Source organism: Podarcis liolepis, assembly GCF_965112155.1.
Source record: "Podarcis liolepis genome assembly, chromosome: 7".
NCBI lineage: Eukaryota > Metazoa > Chordata > Lepidosauria > Squamata > Lacertidae > Podarcis > Podarcis liolepis.
This window is the reverse complement of record NC_139561.1, coordinates 69,955,031-69,977,627: the sequence shown is the minus strand read 5'-3', so window position 1 is coordinate 69,977,627 and position 22,597 is coordinate 69,955,031. Positions and strand designations below refer to the sequence as shown.

The window sequence follows — 22,597 nt, the reverse complement described above, 5'->3', positions numbered from 1 at the left end:
GAACTTCATAATACCTTCCCAGGTAGACAGACGGACAGGTACTTAAATAGCTTCCTTGAGCCTCAAACAAAGAACATCCCTACTGTCAGCTTCCAGACTAAGCCACTTTTGTGAACCACAACACTTGTAAAATGCAAAGTGACTCAGCTATTGATTCTCAAAGTGCCAAGGAGGAAGAACACACAAGCTGCTGTCTGAGCCTTCTCTTGACCAGGCCAGCAGTCTGAATAGCAACTAGCCACAGCCATGCCTATTCAGTGCAACACAGGGGACTGCAGCAATTAAAAAAAACCTGCTAGCACATTTGCAAAGCTAAGCAGCGTCCGGTAGGGTTTCAAATTGGATGGGGGAACCATGTATTGAGATTCCTGCATTGCAGGGGGTTGGACTAGACGCCCATCAGGATCCCTTCCAACTCTACAATTCTGTTATTTTATCTGTGAATGAGCCATAAGATATGAGGGATTGTACACACTCCCTTTCTCATCCTGACCCATTTACTCTTCCAGTCTTCTCTCTGCCTGTCCCACCTCTCTTGATGCCATACACTGGTAGAGGAGCAAGGAGCATTTCTTTGGCCATTATTTGGAGCAATCCAAATTCAGATAGCTAGGCTAAGTTTAAAGATCTTAGGATTCCAATTTAGGTACAAAGGCAGCTGCCCCGTAACAGGTGAAGCTATTGCTCATCTAGCATATTTCTGTCTACTCTGACTGGCAGCAGCTTGCCAAGAGAACAGCAGAGCAAATATCTTTACCTATTACCCGATCCTTTTAACTGGAGATGTGGAGGATCAAACTTGGGTGCACTACCACTGAATTACTGTCCCCACTCCCTCAGTTTGAAGGTCCATTGACCATCTTCAGTAAATTAAACTGCACAGGTGTTGGCGACATGCCTTGGGCTTTCCAGTGATCACTTGTTAAGTGCACATCACCAAAGCCATTTTGGAAATTTTCCATGGGCATGGGCTTTTGGATGGATAATGCTTGACGCTTATGCTTAGCATTGCTAGATCAATGTACAAACTGCTATTGCCTCGAGCCTTTTGCTTTTGGTATGGTCCCAGCCATAAACACCTAAAACAAAGCTGCAGTCCTGCCCCTCCTTTTCTTCAGGCTGCATCTGGCTGGCAGCTTTGCAAGTTGCTGATTTTAGCAGCTAAGAGCGCAGGAAGCAGAGCTGCACAGAAAAAAGAAATCAGCTAGTAGGCATGAGGTTTGGAATTACAATATTTTGTGCAGGTGAAGGACTGTAGCTCAGCAGTAGAGCATCTACCTTGTATTCAGGAAGCCTCAGGTTCAACCCACAGCATCTTCAGGTAGGATGGAGAATATCCTCTATCTGAAACCCTGGAGAGATGCTGCCAGTCAGATTGGCACTAATCAGGTAGATAGATGAACCTGACTCAGTATAAGGCAGCTTCTAATGTGTCTGTGTTTTGAGGGAAGGGCCATAGTTCAATGACAGGGCATCTGAATTGCATGAGGAAGGTCCAGGTTTCAACCCACAGCATTTCCAGGTAGATCTGGGGAAGGCTCCTGGTCTGTGTAGAATACGCTGCCAGTTGCGGTAGACTATAGCAAGCGACACAGAACAATAGCCTAACTCTGTATGTAGTAGCTTCCTATCTTCTGATCCCATGGGCAAGAATGAATACTACCCTGTAGGCAACTCATCACTGCTCTGTTGTAGAAGATGCATTTGGGGTGGTACAGCAACTGGTTTTCATGGTACAAGGAAGCTCACTGAAAACCAAGATAATGAAAGCTCCTACCTGCACACTTTGTCCTGCTGATGAGGGGAGGCCCAGGTTTGCCAGTCCCTCCATCCCCTGGCCGGGTAAGCAGGACACTGATCTCATATTCCGTATCTGGATCCAAGTGCCACAACTTGTAGGTCTGCATGTTCACAGCATGAACCTCCGACCATGGCCCAGAGGTCATTCGGTACTCAATTTCTTTCCTTACAATGGGGCCATCTCCAATGATGGAATTGGTATTGAGCTGGATGATCAGGTACGTCGAGCCTGCTCTCAGCAGCTGTGGGGGTGCAATGGGCGTAGGGGGCTCTGTCCAAAAGGAGAGAGAAGTTGTTACTAGAAGAGACCATCACACCAGCTTCAGATGATTATCAATAAGAAAGTGGCTTACTAGGACCGCCTGTCCCCATATGAACTGACCCAGACACTACAATCATCATCTGAGACACTTCTTTGTGTGCCTCCTCCATGAAGGGCTTGGAGGGTGGCAAAAGGAGAACAGGGCCTTTTCTTGTGGAATGCTGTCCCCAGGGAGGCTCACCTGGTGCCTCTGTTACATATATTTAGGCACCAGACAAAAACATTCCTCTTCTCCCAGGCCTTTGGATAATTAAACAATCTACAGCCTTTTGAACCGGGGAGATGGGGTATTCTTTCTGTTTGCTACTATGGAATGTGTGTTTGTGTTTTGATATTCTAAACTGCCTCGTGATCCACAGGTAAAGGGCAGTATAAAAATTTAATTAATAAATAACAATAAAGACAAGGGACCACAGCTTTGCATGTGGTAAGAAACAGCAGGAGTTTCCCCTGGTGGTTAAAAAGAGGTTCCCAGTGTTCCTTGTCTTCTCAAAAGCAGCAATGGAGGTGAAACCTCAAGGTTTGTGTGGTTCTGCACTTGAGCCATTGATCCCTGTCCCTGGCCTTCTATTATTCTGTATCAATAATGTACCAGTGGTTTGGTCTCTTCCAAATTGAAGATTCTATGTTCCCCATAATGGCTCAGTCTAAGCAGAATCAAGGTGGCATGGAGCTCATTGTATACCTCTTCTGTTGCCCTCTTCACCCTCCCCACACACACCCTCCCAAAAAAGTTCAGCAATGTCAAAGCAAATGGGTACACTTAAGGTGCCGCAGTGTTCCATCTAAAATAATTGACACTCAGCTGCACCTGTCAAAATAAATGAACAAAGGACATGCGGCAAAGGCAGATTATTTGCTTTCCCTCCCCCTCCTCTAATAGTTTGTGTTCACTGGCTTGCAAAATCCACCCATCACTGAGAGTTTGGGAGGGTTTCTTTGCTATGTGTGCACAGCAGCCAAGACTCTGCAGTGTCACACCTGTCTGTTCCCAGCTTCAAAGCACTTTTCTCAGGGCTTTGGTTCAGTGACACAAGGCATGAGTTGCAGGGCTTGGCAAAACCAGCATCCGCTGCTGAATTGGAGTCAAACCCTCCCCTAGTTCTTTGCTTTCCAGGTCTGTCTTCTACCGGTATAGCCCTAAGCCAAAGTCAACCCTCCTGACACTCACTGCTGCATACCTTTCACAATCAGTTCTGCAAAGTTGGAGACGCCAGAGCCCCTGCCAGACTGGGTAACGCAACGGTAAAAATCCTGGTCTCCGTTGGAAACTTTATCCAGTTGAAAGGAAGCCAGGAATCTCCGGTGGCTGATGTGTTTCACAGAAGCTGCCGGGACAATTGCTCCATTCTGCCTCTGCCATCCAAAAAACAAGAATAAATGGCTTCATCAGGAAGAAGTCATTGGATTCTCTTACGTTTCTTGCGGAGCTAAGATCTCATTGGCTCTCGCACACAGTTCCCTTTACTCCATGTGCCTCCCATGCCTTCCTATTATGTGCCCAATGCTGTGGTTTCTCTACTTACCTACAAGGTCACACATGAGAAGTACATCTTAATTTAGGATGCAACAACATTTTCATGGGTGATCACTTTCAGCATGAAAAGGGGAGTTTTGGAGGGTGGTATCAAAGTCTTCTCCAATCTCCCCCTCAAGGTTTTTCATTTCCCCCCTGTTTGTGCAATTTCTCTCATTTCCCCACCCTTTAAAAGAGAGTTATTCTTGGTGGAGGAATGTTAACCAGTTGGGGATCATGCAGGAAATATACAGATCTCAACATTGCCAATCAAATTTGTCACAAAGCCAAACCAGAATGGGGGCAATACTTTCTCCTCTTACTCTAAATAGGCTCTTCATTCTCAAACTCCACCAAACTATCACCCAAACAGAGGGATATATTTGCATGTCAAGACCCCGAGGCTACCCACCCCCCCTGATGAATAAGCCACAAGGACACAGTATATTAGGTTAATGGTTATTGGGCAAATTTAGGCCACAACCTTATTGGTTACAGAATGTGAGCAGTATTGGCTTAGGCACTGGAATTGACCCGACTATATCTGACTCCTGCCCATCATGCAGGGAGTCCTGTAAGGCTCAACCACCAATAGGGGGAGCACCGACGATGCAAACCAACTCGAGCTCCCCCAGGGTTTCCAATGGGGTCGTGGCCCTAGCCCCTCCCCAGGCTTTGGACAAGATCCACACCCTGGATTCCTTTAATGGAATACCCTTAAGATTAGAGACAGGTGATGGCCACACCTCCCCTCCCGCAAACCAAGTTCTACCAATGCCTAACTGCCACTTGAGCCAAAGGCTCGCCGCCAATACCCTCACACACATGCAACCAATCTTTTACGCCCTCTGTAATATCAGCCAACCAAACATTGTTTCCCCAGTCAGAAAGATGTATGCCATCAACTCCTCCCCACCCGGAAGTGGAGCAGATCTCACACTCTCCTTTCACTTCAGTCCTATCGCAATCCTAGTCTTTCACAGACCCTCACTTTATGACATATTGTTCATTGCACTAGAATGCTTATTTCTTTGTGGAATGGTACAAGCTAAACATGGAGGCAAAGGGTGTCTGGGCGAGGTAAAAAGAAGCATCTCTCTTCCTCTCAAGCAAATAACATTTCCTGCATGCCTAAAACTGGTTGTTTGGGCTTCGAGAAATTGTTTACCTAACAGCCATCCTTCTGTCCAAGCTGAAAGATGGTCAGCTCACAGATGATAGGAAGAAGTTTGCCATTGAAGTACAACTGGATGGCAAGCCAAATTCTTACCTAACTCTGATTCTCTCCCAGGATTAATGGGCACATGCTATAGGTAAAGGGACCCCTGACCATTAGGTCCAGTCGTGACCGACTCTGGGGTTGCGGCGCTCATCTCGCTTTATTGGCCAAGGGAGCCGGTATACAGCTTCCAGGTCATGTGGTCAGCATGACTAAGCCGCTTCTGGCGAACCAGAGCAGCACACGGAAATGCCGTTTACCTTCCCGCTGGAGCGGTACCTATTTATCTACTTGCACTTGCTTTCGACGTGCTTTCGAACTGCTAGGTTGGCAGGAGGTGGAACCGAGCAACGGGAGCTCACCCCGCCGTGGGGATTCGAACCGCCAACCTTCTGATCGGCAAGTCCTAGGCTCTGTGGTTTTATCAACCATACGGCACCAGGAACTAACAGGACAGAGAAATCCCAGGTTGTTCTTGGGCAGTAATCTTGGTAACCTCCAACCCCACTTACCTGCATAAGGAACCTCTCTGCTTCAGAAGCCTTGCCGGAAGCAACACACTGGAAGGTGGCGTTCTGACCGGCATTCACCTCCACATCACCCAGGCGGGAAAAATGAGGTGCTTTAGCTGCCAAAATATGCAATGAGAAATAAACCCATAGAAATCCCTGGAACTGAATGTCCTTCTCCCTTCCTCCCCTCCCCTCCTCTCATACGCACATTATATAGCTGCATGCTATGCAGAAGACCCCAAGTTGAACCCACAGAATTACAAAGCAGCACTGGGGGGAGACTCCTGCCTGAAAACCTGGGGAGCTGCTGCCAGTCGGTGTGGACAGTACTGAGCTAAATGGACCAATAATGTGACTCAGTATAAGCCGCCTTCCTATGTTCCTTAGATCCAGCTGCAGTCCAGTCAGCTGCAGTGCATGGAATTTGGAGAGGATCCTATCTTGCCCTTCTGCTCAGGCAGCAAAATGTATTGAGGTGGGCCTTCTCAGTCTTCCTCTGTATTATGGGCATAGCTATCCTGGCCAAATTTACAGGGCTGTGGTGAGGAATGTGGAGAGCACTGGTAGAGCTGAGATAAAATTGCCTCACCAAATGATATATGATGATGTCGGAAATAAGGATGGGGCTCTGTTAGAGGCATTGGCTGGTTTCACAGTTTCCCCCATGCTGCGATTTCTGCATAACACACACACACACACACACACACAATATATTGCCAGGTCAGAAATTATGAAACCAACATCACAATATGGACTTCAAACCAGTTTTGGATGATATATCAACTAGCCCTAACACACATCATGATTTGTAGGTATATTGCCAGGTCAAAAATTATGAAACTGATATCACTATATGGACTTCAAACCAGTTTCGGGCAATATATTGATATATCACCCAGACCTAGCCCCAATTTTGAGCCAAAGTTCACATGTTTATCCCTAAGACAGAAAATATAAAGCACTTACAAAAAAGCATGATGGAATTATCCAAGGTTGTATCCAGCTTTAGTCCTACTCAGCATAGACCGCTGAAATGGATGGACATGACTAACTGAATGTCAGTGGGTCTATTCTGAGAAGCACTTAGCCGGAGAAAACCGTGAGTGTTATAATTTTGTTCCAACTGTTTAGCCCCGAGATAATATAATATAAAGCGCTTCAAGCACTTATGAAAGGCATTACCGAAGAAACAGCGAGCATTACTATCACATGGAATTCTATTTGGTTTCGAAATAGAAATTCAGGCAAGAGGAGAGGAAAAAGGAAGAACAACACATAAGAATACAAAAGGACTCAATGTGAGAAAGAAAAGAAAGAAAGGAGTAGCTCACAAACTAATCAGAGAGTTTGGATGTATAAATTAAGCAGATGAATCCTATCTCCAGGCCTAGGCTATAGCAATACTTACAGCAGGGATAGTTCAAGAGCAGGATGTCATCCAATCCAAGGTATCCTCTGTGTTCACTGGAGACCACTGCCTCAAACAGGACCTGAGAAGGAATCAGGTACATATAGATAAACCCTGTCAGGAATACTGGAAGCTGCTTTATTCTGAGCCAGGCCATTAGTCCATCAGTACTGTCTACACTGACTGGCAATGGTTCTCCAGTGTCTAAGACAAGGTTCTCTTCCAGACCTACCTGAAAATGCCAGGAATTGAACCTGCAAAGTAGGTACTCTACTTCTGAGCCACAGTCCCTCCCAGAGAATTCTAATGGAGTAGGACTGGGAAACCTAGGGCCCTCTGGGGAGTGTTGTACTCCAATTTCCATCAGCTCCAGTTCAGCATGACCAATGATCAGGAATGGTGGGAGATGGAATCTGGAAACAATTGGTGGACTATACATTCTGCACTCTTCATGGAAATGCTATAGCCCTGGGACAGCAAAATCCAATATATGTCCGCTTCCACTGAATTCAACATGGCTTACTTCCATGGAGGTGGAAATAGGGTTGATTGTAATTTTATTTTTTAAGTTAAAACAGAACATTTTAAAACTCCACAAGCATCATCTATGGGTTTGTATCAAGCAATCTATTTTATTTCTACTAATAATAATAATACAGTGTTACCTCGGGTTACAAACACTTTGGGTTACAGACTCCGCTAACCTGGAAGTAGTACCTCGGATTAAGAATTTTACCTCAGGATGAGAACAGAAATCACGTGGCGGCGGTGCGGCGGCAGTGGAAGGCCCCATTAGCTAAAGTGGTACCTCAGGTTAAGAACGGTTCAGGTTAAGAACGGACCTCCGGAATGAATTAAGTTCATAACCTGAAGTACCACTGTAATAATAACATTTTATCCCATGCTTCCTCCAAGGAACTTGAGCTATCATCCATTATTTGATTGATTGATTGATTGATTGATTGATTGATTGACTGATTTGCCTACCTATAACCTACTTAGTCCATATCTAAAGTCCACAGGTTAAAATCAATTGAAGGTCACCATAGAATTAATACACACCAATAAAAAGAAATAAGTAAAAAAACAAAAAAAGAAAACCAGGAATAACAATCGGAATAGAACAATTGGAATAGAAAATTCCTTATCATAGCAGCAAAAACCTGCAGCAGATTACCATAACCAGCAGCAAAATATCAGGTTAAAAATCTAAAAGCAGAACAAAAGCCAACCAAAGGCTTTCCCTTTCTGGGAAATGATTTATAATGAAATGAAAAAGGTACTTAAATGTACTTTCCCTAAAAAACCAGAGGCCTTTCTCTTGGGCATTGTTGGCCAATTGGTGTCAAAGAAGGATAGAACTTTCTTTATGTATGCTACAACAGCAGCAAGAATACTCATCGCAAAGTATTGGAAGACACAAGATCTACCCACTCTGGAAGAATGGCAGATGAAAGTGATGGACTATATGACACTGGCTGAGATGACTGGCAGAATCCGTGATCAGGGAAAAGAGACGGCGGAAGAAGAATGGAGAAAATTTAAAAGCTATCTTAAGGACTACTATAAACTTGATGAATGCTAGTATGTCGAGGTTTTCAGGAAAAAAGGGATACAGTGATATAAGATCAGATTATAGAAAAGACTAAGACGACAGAGGTTGGAAAGGAATATTTAGAAGTTGTTAAAAAATTATGGACATTGGGATGCAGAAAGGGGGGGTATGGGGGAGTCCCGGAAAAGAGGTTTATGAAAAAATGTTATGAAACTATACGTGTTTGTATGTCTTTTTAAGTGTTTGTTTGTCTTTAAAAAATTCTGTAAAACCACTAAAAATTTTATAAAAAAAAACAAAAAAAACAAAGGCTTTCTGAAAGAAGGTCTGTGGCCAACTGCCTGAAGGAGGGACAGGAAACCTGTAACCCTCCAGATATTGCTGAACTCCAATGCTCATCATCCCTGACAAATGACTGTGCTGACGGGATGATGGGAGGTGGCATTCTGCAACATCTGAAGGACCACAGTCTCCCCATTCCCGATCTAAAGAAATAAAATGTTGACGGCCTATGAGGATATTCTACACAGTCCACAAAGAAAAGCAGGAAGCTGTTTTACATATGTTAAAACACTGTAAATCACTTCAGGGTGTCTCACTGGAAGAGATTCATACATTCAATAAATAAATGATGGCGGTGGCGATCAAGTACAATTTTTAAAAGATTAATTACAGAGTGCATGATTTGTTTTGTTCTTAGCCTCCTCCTGCCTGCGTAGCAGAGAAATCCAAACCCAAGCTTCCTCCTGAAAAGTATTTCTCCACTCACCTGGTACTCATTGGGCCAAAACATGCTGACGGATAGTTCCACTTGGTGCCACTGCCGCCCATGGGAGCCAGAGACATTCCACACCACACTGCCCAGTGGACCTCCATTCACCTTCACGTAGACGTTCAGGGTCCCTGGGCTGTGGCCGTCCCGGCTGTACATGAAGTAACTGAACTGGAGGCAGTGGGTGTCGTTCTCACTGAGCGTCTGGAAGAGGATGTGAGCTTTCTGACCCTGAGCATGTTGAGAGGAGTTGACCATCAGATAGGACCCTGCAACAAAAAGAGAGAAGGAGACTATTGAGCGTTCCTTCAGCAGTGAATGCATCAGAGACTAGGTTTGTGATAACAAGTGGTTCATGCGGGTTCCCCATCACTTTGCCTGCTCGCCCCACTTCAAACACCACCAGGTACGTTGCCCATCTGATAAACACTTTGCCCTGTCTCATGAGTCAAGGCTAGTTTTTTTACAGGATTAGGGTTGGAGGAGAAATTTGAATCTGTTTTTTTGTTTTAATGAGAAACTACTTAATTCTCACTTCTCGAACTGATTCACAAACCAAAACGTTATCCTAAGAAATGCATGTTCCTCCAAATTTTGGGATGCAGCCAAACAATATGTACAAAAATGTATATATTAAGTGGGAAGTGTGCATCGAAATGCATTACATTTGTGAAAATAACATACAAAAATGCATTATATTAGGGGGAAATTGCTTGCAGAAATGTCTATATTTGTCAAAACAACATCTGGAGGGCCAGAGCTTCCCCACCCCTCATTTATAGAATGTAGAAGACATTCGTCCATTTTTTTTACCTGAGGAACACCAAGACGACAGCAATAAATGTCTAGCCTGAGATCAGTTAGTGAAGCCAGGGCACAGAATACTTAAGCAGAAATAACAATCACAAAGACAGCATCTTGGAGCATATGCAGAGGATTTTTCCCCAACCACTAAGCTACCACAGAGTTCCCCCCCCCCTCACAGAGAGAGAGAGAGAGAGCACAGACAGCACAGATCAGAGCCTCAACAGCTCTTCTCTCTTTTTGGGAATGAAGCACTAGTCCCACTTCTGCTGCAAGTAAATTACAACCAGAGAACAACTCCCAGAGTTCCCTGTAAAGAGGGCTTTTTAAACCACTCTGCAAATTGCAGCTGTGCAAGGGGAATAAGGGTCTCCAAAAAAACTCTCAGCACTCTTATTAAACTACAGTTCCCAGGATTCTCTGGGGGAAACCATTGTGTGTCGAGGTCCCCAGGGCCACCCCAATAACTCACACATCACACCAATATTTTTGTTTAAGGTTTTTGGCATAATTTTGGCCACAACTTTATTAAAATACAAACATGTGAGTGGTTGCTTAGGCATTGGTTGTGACTAGCTGCCCCCACCATGGGGGACAGTCTGACATTCCGCACACCTGCGAAATTCAGAAAAGGAGAATACACTTGGGGTTAGCGACGGAGTAGGGAACCTGCCCTCAACCCACCCCAAATACAGCCAGGAGCTCTTGCAGTGGCCCGAGCCCCCTTGACAGGGTGGACAAGCAATAGTTAGCCCCCGATTCCTTTAACAGAATCCCTTGCAGCAGCTGCATTAGAGGGGCAGGCACAGCCAATCCATGCCCCTCAACCAACCAAACCATAAACCAATGCCTAACCACAACCTTACAAGTTGTGACGATTTGCTACACAGTAGACAAAAACCAAATGGCCCCAGCCAATCAGCCAGATGGACAAAATTCCTACAAGGCCCCTGCCCCAAGAGCAGACAGCCCCATGACAGGCATAGCAAGGTCAAGCGAACAACCCTAATTCTAGGGAGGGGGGGACAGGCAATCCGATGCACGGGCGAAAAGAGGAAGCCCTAGCCTCGTGCAAGGAGTTTTAGCATTTCTGGCTGTCAATCAACAAATGGCAACATTAACTTCTTCCCAACGACAAGGGAAGCCCAATCGCATCAGTGGCCAACGGTCAATTAGCCCGTCCCACAACTTTGGAGTCTCCTGGCGGCCCCCACCGCAACACGTGCTCTCCATGAAGGAGAACACGCTATACTGTTTGAAGTAGTATAGTAGTGGTTTAAATGTACAGTGTGACTGTGACTTCAGTCAGTCTACTGAGTCCTGAGAAATCTGCAACTGCACAGCAGTTGAAGCCTGGCTGACAGGAAGGGATGGCTTACAGGAAGATGAAGGCAATGGAAGAAGGTAATTTTGGAATCCTCAACAGATGGCTCCCCCCCCCCTTTGTGGCAAAGCCATTATTAACAACACCATTATCCTAAGTCTGTATTATCAATCACAATGGGGCCAGAAATTGTCATGCAAAATCACCATAAAAGGGGGGAAAACCTAGTATAAAAACAACCAATAAAACAGATGTAAAGCAAAGCAAGTTGGTGATAGATGCTATCATATGAACAAATTGGGTCTCCTTTTTATGTTCTGAAAATGATTTTGCGTATAATCACTTATAAATGCATCCTATTAATATCAGTCTCTCCCTTACAGCCCAAAATTGGAAGATTAGGTGTTTATGAAATTATAGCAATGTCTTTTATGGCAGCTATAATTTAATTTGTATCTTTTGCACAAAGGGCTCAAACATTCAGCCCATCTGGATTTTTGGAAGCCTCCATGTAGATCTCTCTCTCTCTCTCTCTCTCTCTCTCTCTCTCTCTCACACACACACACACACACACACACACACACACAGAGAGAGAGAGAGAGAGAGAGAGTCCCACCTTATCAATATTATTGCCACTTGAATCGTAGCCAAATAGACCATGATAACTATTTACAACTTGCCTGGAAACTCGCTAGCTGCTTCCCTTCAGCTTTTATTGCCTTGACACTCCTATCTCCACCTGGATTTAAGCCATTTAATTTCGAGTTCCGCCTCTTCGAATCATTTAACACATAGCTGCTTCTGACTTTAAGCAGTGCTCAGCAGGCTGTTAGGCAGTTCAGAGGCCATTAGCATAACAAATGCCATCACATCTCTGAAGCTCAGCTTGGGGGAGAGCCTGGGACAGGGATTCAGCTTCTCCCATCAAGTATCTGCAGAGGGTTTTCCCACATCCCACTCTTCCTTGCACTTTGGGACATCCACGGCATACCCTCCAACGTTTTTGTCCCCAAAACTGGGACATCAGAAGGGTTGTGCCAAAGCACCTTCCAGTCTGTCGCTCTGGCATGAGTCAAAAGGGGTCAGAAGGTGCTCTGGTGCAACCCTATTGACTTGCACCAGAGTGAGCATCTTTTGGTCTGGCTCTCTGGTGCAAGGACTCATGCCAGAGCGCCAGGCCAAAAAAGGGACATTCCATGATGCAAACTGAAGCCAGGATGGGCTTCTGTGATTCAAGGATGTCCCACTTAAAATAGGACAGTTGTCAAGATGGAAGGAAGAAACAACCCCGACCAGAGAAGAATGGCAAACCAAGTTGATGGACTATGCCAAAATGGCAAAACTAACTGGGAAGCTCAGGAATCGATAAGACAAGAAATTTAAAAAAAAGAAAGAATGGGAAATGTTTATAATGCATATACAAAATCATTGTAAGCAAGTCAAAACATTAGCAGGATTTTAAACACACTTGTAATGTAACAGAATGTATAGATAATCTGGGAAGATGAAAAATTGGAGTAGTATTGATATGCAGTTGAAAATAGAATCAGTAGGACCCATGGAAGGGGTGGCAGGGGGAGGTCAGGAGATTCAGAGTAATCGTGAGAATTAGATTTGGAATTGTTTTTGTTGTATGTTTATATTTTGGAAAATCCAAAATGTATTTCTAAATAAATAAATAAATAAATATAAATAAAGGACAGTTGAGGGGTATGCCTTGCCTATCACAGGGTCTGTGGCACATACCCCTCAACAGTACAGGACATTCCCAACAGGGGGTAGGGGTTTTGCTCTCATGCAGGTCACATGACTCACACAAGAGCATAGCCTGGAAGACGTGTATCCCGTTTTTGCGCTAGGACACGTTGGAGGGTTTGGTGGCACCATTCACATAATGAAAACGACTGCAGAGATATCCACAGTACTTAGCTGATGGGGAACCACTGCTCTAAATTATTCCCCCATCACTGGATGGGGAATAAATTGCCAAATACACACACACACACACACACACACACACACACACAATTACATGTATATGTAATTGTAACCTGAATACAACACACCAAATGTGTCCTGTGGATTAAAAAATCACATGTGACTATCTCAGAAATGGAAGCCATCTTAGGTCCCATCTGCACTACACGGTATCATATCAGTCATGGTTTCCCCCAAAGAAGTCTGGGATGTTTGTTTGTTAAAGGTGTGGGAAGATTTTAGGAGACCCCTAAACAGTCAAACTCCTGGGAATTGTAGCTCTGTGAGGAGGCTAGAGGTCTCCTCTCAGAACTCTTAACAAACTACACTTCCTAGCACAGGGGAAGCCATGACTGTTTAAAGAAGTATGATACTGCTTTGAGTGTTTAGTGCAGATGGGGCCTTTAAAGGCACCTTACTCAGACACACATGGTCAGAATAACCTGAAAATGCAACAGAATCAACCAACCAACCAATGTAAGCCCTGGATTCTGTAAGTTAAGTAAAATGATCCCATTTATATAAATCTAGAAATGCTTTCTTGACAGTACCCTTTTAAATTTTAATCGCATTTACTCATTTGATTCATTTAATTTCCATGAAGCCACATGGACGCAGGTTTTTGTTTTGTTTTTTTAAAGAATCATTCACTGGACAAATTCCAGTTTTGGCCGAATGAAAACAGAGCAATTAAACCAGCGTGATCAAATGCAGGCCAACGAAGACGTGCTCCGTCCCTGCCTTCTACTGGATGATGGAAGAATTGCTGGTTATTGCGGCACAAATTCGGCCAGCCAGGCCCCCTGTCCTTCCAAGGCATTCCTGTTCTAAGCTGGTGGCACAAGAAGCAACATGTCTTGAAGTCTGTTCAAAGGCTCCACATTCAGAGTCCAAACGCAGTCCTAAGATAGAATCACAGCTGGGAGGAAAACCTTGCATCATTCCTGAACCAGCATCTGCTTTCATACTTATTTGCTGTTGAGCCGGGTTCATGCTGTGCCACTCATCCTGGCAATTTCATCAGCTTTTCTCTCTTCCGAGGGCTGATGGGGGTGGGGAGGGTAGCAGAAGCCAGCACGGAAAAGCCCAGAAGGCGAGGGAAATAGCGGGAACGGAGATGAGAGGAAGAGGGTGGATTTTTTTGTTTTGCCCATTTCCCAACTCAGTGCATTGAATCCAAAGCCCAAGGGAGGATGTTCTTTAATTCATGGCAGAGAGAGAGAGAGAGAGAGAGAGAGAGAGAGAGAGAGAGAGAGAGAAGCAGATGAGGGGGAAACAGTCAAGGAACTTCCTGCTGGATTTTGGTAAAAACATAGGGATGTGGGAAGCTGCATTATACTGAGTCATATCATTAGTCTATCTAGCTCAGTGGTGTCTTAATTGAGAGGCAGAAATTCTCCAGGGTTTTATGCACAGGACATTCCGAGCCCTACCTGGAGCTGCTGCAGCCGTGCTCCCATCTTTCTTCTTGCATTTCTTTAATTTATTTACACCTCATATTGGGGGCTTGAAGGGGATCAGAGACTATCCCAAGCACGTGTAGAAACAACTGTCCTTTTCTGAAGGCTGGGAGAGAAGAGGCAAAAGGAGTTTCCCAAGAGAGGGAGTTTCCAGATCCTATGCACCACCACCAAGCAGGCCCTGTCTCATGTACACACCAGGTGAACTTCAGATGGTGGTGAAACGGGCGACCAGCAGAATGTACAAGCAAACAATGCACAAGTAACAATCAATAGGTATGCGTCTGCCAATACCTGGTGATCCCCACTCCAGTGGCAAAAACAGGAATATCATCAACAGAACTCATGATTTCCCTTGCTCTCTCTCCCTGTACCTCCTGTTTTAATTGCAATTGCTGCTGCTTCACTTTTACATTTAATTGTTAATTATTTCATTGTATTTTGAATGCCATTAGCCCCCTTGAGCACTACTTTGGTAAGTGGAAAGGTGGTATATAAAATAAGTAAGAGGAGGAGGAGGAGGAGGAAGAGTTAGTCACAATGGCTATACGCTTCCTCCAGGATGAGAGACAGCAAACCATTGAATTCCGATTGCTGGGGAACAACAGCAAAATAGGGTGGTTGCCAGGGACTGCCCACCCCATTTTGCCACCTGAGGAGAAACAAGAAGGGGCTGCCACTCACCTGACCCTGCTGTAAGCCTTAGTTACTGAGGTTGTGTAGCAGCACAACTCTGGTGGCAGTAGGGCTAGGCTGCAATATTCCACCATCCAAGGCAGCTGCTTCAGCCCATGGATTGGGCAGCCCTGATTATTGCCCTCACGTCCTGCTTTGGGGCTCCCCACTGGCATCTGGTTGGCTGCTGTGAATAATAGGATGATGGACTAGATAGGCCTCTGGTCTTTCACATTTATGGGAGTCTGATTCTGGATGGTCCAGCTCCAACTTCAACCCTATATTCATTGGTTCCCACTGCTGAGGAAAAGCTCTTGTCTATTTATTCATCACCATCTTCCACATTCCCACTCCCCACCAAGCGTCGCTGCCTCAGAGCCGACATCCCTCTAATATTTTAAAGAGAAAAAGCATTTATTCAGTGGAACTCAGCCACATGCTGAGTGATATGTCGATTCCCTTTTCGCCTCCAATTCTTCTCCCTTTGTGTGAAATTATTAATGTGCTAATGAGGTTGGGCCCACTTGGCCCAGGAAACGCTGTTCCCAACAACACCACTTTGGGTTTGCTCCTTCATCTGAACTGCAGCCAAGAGCTGTCTTTAGAAAGCCATCCTTTGCACAGTCCAATCTCCTAGGGCCTCATTTATTAATGACGAATATTTCCTCCTCGCAATGCCAGCCAAGGATGAGACAAAAATTAAACTGCTGCAGGGGACCTTAGAGTGATGATATCCTGCCTCAGCCAGTGGAGCGGGGAGGATGAAATTCTCTGGATGGCAGGTACCTTTCAGTTCTCTCAAATCCATAGGGCTTTTTAAAAGAAATACCTTAAGGGTGGGTAGCCTTTGACCCCCTCAGATGTTGCTAAACTACAACTCCCATCAGCCCCAACAAGCATGGCCAATGGCCAGGGATGATGGGAGTTCAGTAACATCTGCATCTCTGTTTGAATAGTTTTTAAGGTGTCTTCATTTTTTTTTTATTGCTTAACCACTTGTTGTTTGCCTCCCTGGGCTCCTTTGGGAGGAAGGTTGGGATATAAATTTAATTCACCATCATCTTGTGGAACTTTATCCCCACAGAGGTGTGTCTCGCTCCTTCATTATACAGCTTTTCACTGAAGGCGTAACCCTTGCTCTTAATGCTTGAGGTGCGCATTCCTAGAACCCACCTTATTTCTGCCATTTTAAATTGTTTTAAACTGTTTCCATATTGTGTAATATTGTGTTTCAACCCGCCCTGAGACCTGAGGGTTAAGGGTAGGTAATAAATTGTTGTTGCTGTTAAATATAGGCATCTCCCCACATATGCATCTTAGACTCACGCGCAACAAGGGGCTGGGAAATAAATAAATAGATCTAAATTGCAAACAGGAGTGAAAAGGATAAAAACAGCCAGAAAAGAGCGGGAAAGTTGCAGTCAGTGGCGCAAGCTACAGTTTTAAGTGTTTCAAAGCACTCCAGATTTTGCCAAGTGAGTGTTCCCTTCCCCATCATGGAGGTGTAATGATTAAGTCGCATGCGGTGTAGCCTAATTATCTTGTAGCTGGAATTTCAGTTGATACAGTTTTTTTCCTCACTTGACCTCTTTCGGCTTCTACAAGCAATTTCAGCCAGTGCACACCTATTAAGGGTACAGAACCCCTATCCTTCTTCGGTTATCCTAATGGGGAATGTGGCACCCGTTGGGTTTTCTACTTGTCAGGAATCTAATTAAAGGCATAAAGTCTTCATCAGGATATTTCTCAAAGGGGTGGCCTGGCAAAGGGGAAAAAATGACCTCGGGGCCTTAATTATCAAATTCCGCCTGCCCAACTGGGTTGTTAAGAGATCATGGCAAAGTGGTTTCACACTCAATTATTCACCCCACACAGAGGTCATCTGACATTTCCACTGGGCTTATTGTGTGACATAATCCGCCAATATAGGATAGGGTTGGTCAGCCTTTCTTGTCCGCCGAGGGTCATTTGTAGCAAGGAGTGGGCACTCAAGGGCTACATGCCAGTAGGCTATCTCAAAAGCACAGCTAACAGCAGAACTATTGACATCACTGTGCTCTCTCTGGGCCCTGCTTAAAACATTTCCATTAGACAAACCTGCCCAGACCCATCGACGCAGGCATGTTCGCATCACTTTGACTGTCAGTCTCAATTGTTTTAAAGTGTTTTTAGCTGTTTTCATTAACAGCTTTAATACTGTTCGCAATCCGCTTAGAGGTTTTGCTACAATCAAGAGGTATCTATGTTTTGCCACAATAAATAAATGCACCTGGCAGAAAACAACATGTTTCACAATATTTGGCCACCTCACACAGAAATATGACCTCCTGCAGCACTGAGCATGGCCTTGTGGAAGAGGATTTTGACCACCTCCATGTGCCAAGGCTAGGAACCAGCCTTTTCTTAGTGGCAAAGTGCGCAATAAGATTGTCATGAGGAGGACATAGAAAATGGCACCTCTACTTCACATTGACCGGTGGCCCCTTCTCTGCTGCCTTAAATATTACTTAGCTTGAGGGACAAATCATTCTACACCAGATATAAGGCAGCTTATATGAATTATGGTGCTGGAGGAGACTCTTGAGAGTCCCATGGACTGCAAGAAGATCAAACCTATCCATTCTTAAGGAAATCAGCCTTGAGTGCTCACTGGAAGGACAGATCCTGAAGCTGAGGGTCCAATACTTTGACCACCTCATGAGAAGAGAAGACTCCCTGGAAAAGACCCTGATGTTGGGAAAGATGGAGGGCACAAGGAGAAGGGGACGACAGAGGACGAGATGGTTGGATAGTGTTCTCGAAGCTACCAGCATGAGTTTGACCAAACTGTGGGAGGCAGTGGAAGACAGGAGTGCCTGGTGTGCTCTGGTCCATGGGGTCATGAAGAGTCAGACACGACTAAACGACTAAACAACAACAACAATCTTAATTCCATTTTGGGATTCATCCAGTCCAGCCTTTTGCATGATGAATTCAGGGGCATGCAAAAAAGAGGGGAAGGGAGGGTTGCAGGGTCACCGGGGGGGTGGAGGTAGTTCAGTTTTAGTTTTGGATGGAAGTAGTTCAGTTTTCCAAGCCCAGTTCTGGGGGTAGCACTGGGTTGTTTGCCCCACCACTAATTTAGTTCTTAAGGGACCACCAAACAAAAAGGAAGAAAGACATTCCAAGGCATAAAGGATGTGCACCTATCTATCTCTAACCATGACAGCAATCAATACAGCAACAGGAGGGAAAACCTAATCAAAAAGTAGAAAGTGGTGGCTGAGCTGCGTCAGGATGAAATCCAACTTCAGAGTGTTAACAGACTTCATAGGCTGAGGGATGGAGGCCCAGAAGAGGCAAATGAGTGTCACTCCAAAGCAATTGCTGATATACTGCAGCTCCCTGGTGAGAAAAACTGAAAAGGCTTCTAGCTTGGCTGTGAAGCATCACAAGGAAGTGCTAATGCTTTTTAGCAAAAGTCCAGCACAGGCCAAAATAAATAAAATAAAATAAAAACCCTCCCAAACCTCCTAGGGGAGGGGGTCCATCTTTGCTGCTGCTTCCAATCAAGCTGGACCATTGGCCTGCTGGGCAAAATTAGAACAATACAGGAGATTGAGGCATGTTCAAAGCAAGCAACATTCAGAAATGTGTGTCGTGCCTTCAACATCCCTTCAAGGACTTCCAGTGTGCCAGACAGTCACACTGCATTCATTTCAGGAGATGCTCACACGCCGTGCTCACCGATACCTCACTTATTCCGCTTCTGAGTTCTTTGCCATTTTAATGAGGGTATTCCAAACAGGAGACATTTCTCTGGTTTTATTTCTGTCTGAAGACAAGAAAGTGGTGGGCAAAAGCATCAGAAAGGACAATCTGGGACTGTCCCACAGCCCACCCAAAAAAAACACATGTTGGGGGTCCAAAACAATGAAGTGACGCTCTCAATCCATGCCATTGAATTCTTCATGAAATTTGTAATCCTAGGCATTTGTGCTATGGCTAAGTCTTACTGAACACAGCAGCCATTGAAAAATGAGCAACCTGTGGTATGCATTGTTTACTGTAAACTGGATTTCCAGTGATGGGATTTTAATCTGTGTTCACATATAGCATTATCTGAAATTAGGGTTCCTATATCAGGAGCATCCCAGACCCTGAGATCTCAGGACTCAGACCTGAGACCTAGGAACAGCCCCTCATTACATCATTGTAATAATGTATTATTTTATTGTTGTTAGCTGCTCTGAGCCCAGCTTCGGCTGGGGAGGGCGGGATATAAATAAAAATGTATTATTATTATTAGGGCAAGCTCCATTCATCAGTGGGAAAAGGCCCTGGAGATGGAGGTAAATTGGGGAGCAGAGGAGGGCAAACCCCCTCATGGTGTCAGTGCTATAATTTGCAGACAGCTCCCACTAGGCTGGAACTTACAAGCTGCAGAGGGTTGTCATCTTAATATTTTTTATGAGCAGTCATCTTAATAATTTTATGACTATTACTATTAAAGGTACTCTTGCCCACCTGGAGATTTAAGCCCACCACTGGCCACCTGGAGGGGTGCAGGCAAACCTGGACATTGCAGGTCAGCCCTGGAAGTCTGGTAAAGGTAAAGGTAAAGGTAAAGGTAAAGGTAAAGGGACCCCTGACCATTAGGTCCAGTCGTGACCGACTCTGGGGTTGCAGCACTCATCTCGCTTTATTGGCCGAGGGAGCCGACGTACAGCTTCCGGGTCATGTGGCCAGCATGACTAAGCTGCTTCTGGCGAACCAGAGCAGCACACAGAGATGCCGTTTACCTTCCCGCCGGAGCGGTACCTATTTATCTACTTGCACTTTTGCGAGCTTTCGAACTGCTAGGTTGGCAGGAGCTGGGACTGAGCAACGGGAGCTCACCCCGTCATGGGGATTCGAACCGCTGACCTTCTGATCGGCAAGTCCTAGGCTCTGTGGTTTAACCCACAGCGCCACCCGCGTCCCTGGTAGCCCTATCCAAAAGGCATATGCATCTTGCACTTTGTTACAAAATGCTATGGTTTGGATGTGTTATTTCTCCATCCAGCTTCACATTGATGAGAGTCTGTAAGCTCTCCCTAACTCGGTTCTAGCTATGAACACCTTCGCACAGAGCAAAGGCATCCCTGCCCTGTCAATGCCACCTGGAGTGAACACAAACGGAAATAAATGCAGGCGTGCTGATGTGAACAGCCAGGGAGGGGAAGAGCTGTGAAATATACCGGGAAAACACTCTTCCACTGAGCTCTAAGGGGGTAATGTGAAAACAGTCATTATAAGTAAATTGTACCCACTGCAGCAACCATGCACAGGTTCTACAACCCACAGATGCCACTATGTAGAGAAGTTTGAAGCTGTTGTTTTTTGCCTCACCACTGCCAGCATGTAAAGAACTTTGTGCTATCTTCCAAGGCTGCAGACCATGTGAGATAGACCAGGAAAAAGTCCAACCCTGCCACCACCCCTGTAGTCCCCCAGTCCTGAGCCAGGGAAAACTCAGGTTGTTTCTGCATGTCCTTGGGAACTGCAAAGACAAGAGTCAGATAGTCCACTCACTGTTTTCGGACCTCCAAACCCACAAATTTGAACTAGACGATTCTAAATTACTCAGTAGTGTATGGCCAAGCAGCCAGGTACCAGATTCAGAGCCAAGCTTGCTACAAGAAGCCACAAAAGGAAGAAACGCAACACCATATGAAGGAGGCGATAAACATAGAATAAGAACCTTTTACCAATATAAGGCAGTTAGGAAAGGCTAACAGAGTAAAAACACCTTTGGGACTTCAAGTGCAGAATAAAATAACAAAGCTAGCTTGCCTCACCCAACAATTAGGGTGCGGCAACCAACCATTAGAGTCGCGGAACCCACCAGGAACTGTATCAAGACACACACGCTGCCTGCAATTCACGATCCTTCATCCAAACGGAGGCCATTAGACCCAGGTCAGAGACTAGTTTTTATACATAAAGGCCTGGATACAGAAGGGTAATTTTCCTTTGGCCAATCAGGGCCTAGAGACCTATTTCCCCAGCTGGAGATGCTGGAAGGCCATGCAGCTCCCCAGTGGCTTCCTACACTCATTGTGACCTTGATGCAATCTTGCATTGGACACTCACACAGGTGGCGAGATGGACTAATTAAATTGAACTCTTTTGCCACAGGAAGGAAGAAACCTAGCAAGCTGCCTTATTCTGAGTCAGACCATTGGTCCATCTAGCTCAGAATTGTCTGCACTGACTGGCTCTCCAGGGCTTCTGATCAGGAAGGCTCTCTCAGTCCTACCCAGAGATACTGAGGATTGAATATGGGACCTTCTGGGGATGTTTGAAGTCCCGTATCTAGCCCATCAAAGAGAAGGCAAGGTGACAGTCCTTTTCCTGCCACACTAGCTCTCACTTGCAGTGTGCACACACGCGCACATGTGCACTTAAAAGGGAGGAGCATCCAAACATATTGCAACATTCCACTTGCTATCCAAAGTGGTGCAATCCAAAAAAGCACTGCATCCTGTGCCCTTTGTGTGGATTTGAATTGTCCTTCGTTGTCACAGTCAGGGCTAAACAAGATCTGACACGGAAAATCCACGATGATCTCCCATGATTGGATCGGCAGCTGCAGGGGGTGGGGGATCGGATTGGGGCCATGGCTATGATGGAGGAAGGGTTTAATCTTTTTATGTGCACCGTTTGTTGATTTAAAGCAAGCCTGCTCCCAAGCTCCTAGGAGCGAAATGACAGGTGCCTGCATTGCATTCTGCTTTTTCTCCTCCTCCTCCTCCTCTTCTTCTTCCAGTTAGGCTGTTAGCAGCTTCAGGGAGGTGGCTTAAATTGGGAACATGGCCCAGGGGGAGTGTTAATACCTTCCACACACACACACAATTTCAGTTCCACATCCCCAGCTCTAATCAAAGAAAAATATGTCAGTAGATCTAATCGCCGGCCTTCCACATCACATCTTCTTATCTGACAAAGGCTTTCCCCTGGTCCTGCACATCCCACAAATGGAAAAGGGACTGATCTTGCAGATAACTAGTTCTTCCCTCTAACTCCACGCTGGGAGAACGGTATTGGAAAGAAGCAGTGGCACTTCTGCCATCTCTGGCTGTGAAGAGAGTTCATTAATAGCCAAATCAATACACTGCTTCCTTTGTTCCAGAGTGTTCACCCAGCTCGATACAATTTGAGGGCAGTTTTAATTGACACTCAACAACAGGGATCAGTCACTCTCTGTTCCCTGTGCTTCATTTGCTTGGGGT

The 22,597-nt window shown here is 45.3% G+C and overlaps 1 protein-coding gene across 7 annotated transcripts in view; it reads right to left on the bottom strand.

The window, feature by feature from the left end:
• Positions 1-22,597, bottom strand: part of PTPRU (protein tyrosine phosphatase receptor type U) — a 360,572-nt gene that overhangs the window by 170,643 nt on the left and 167,332 nt on the right. For all 7 annotated transcript variants that reach the window (XM_083512078.1, XM_083512072.1, XM_083512073.1 and 4 more), the window contains exons 3-7: positions 9,102-9,373; positions 6,778-6,859; positions 5,370-5,485; positions 3,304-3,478; positions 1,778-2,071 (exon numbers count right to left, since the gene is read on the bottom strand). In XM_083512078.1, the coding sequence (XP_083368204.1) occupies positions 1,778-2,071; positions 3,304-3,478; positions 5,370-5,485; positions 6,778-6,859; positions 9,102-9,373 (939 nt within the window). The remainder of the gene's footprint in view (positions 1-1,777; positions 2,072-3,303; positions 3,479-5,369; positions 5,486-6,777; positions 6,860-9,101; positions 9,374-22,597) is intronic.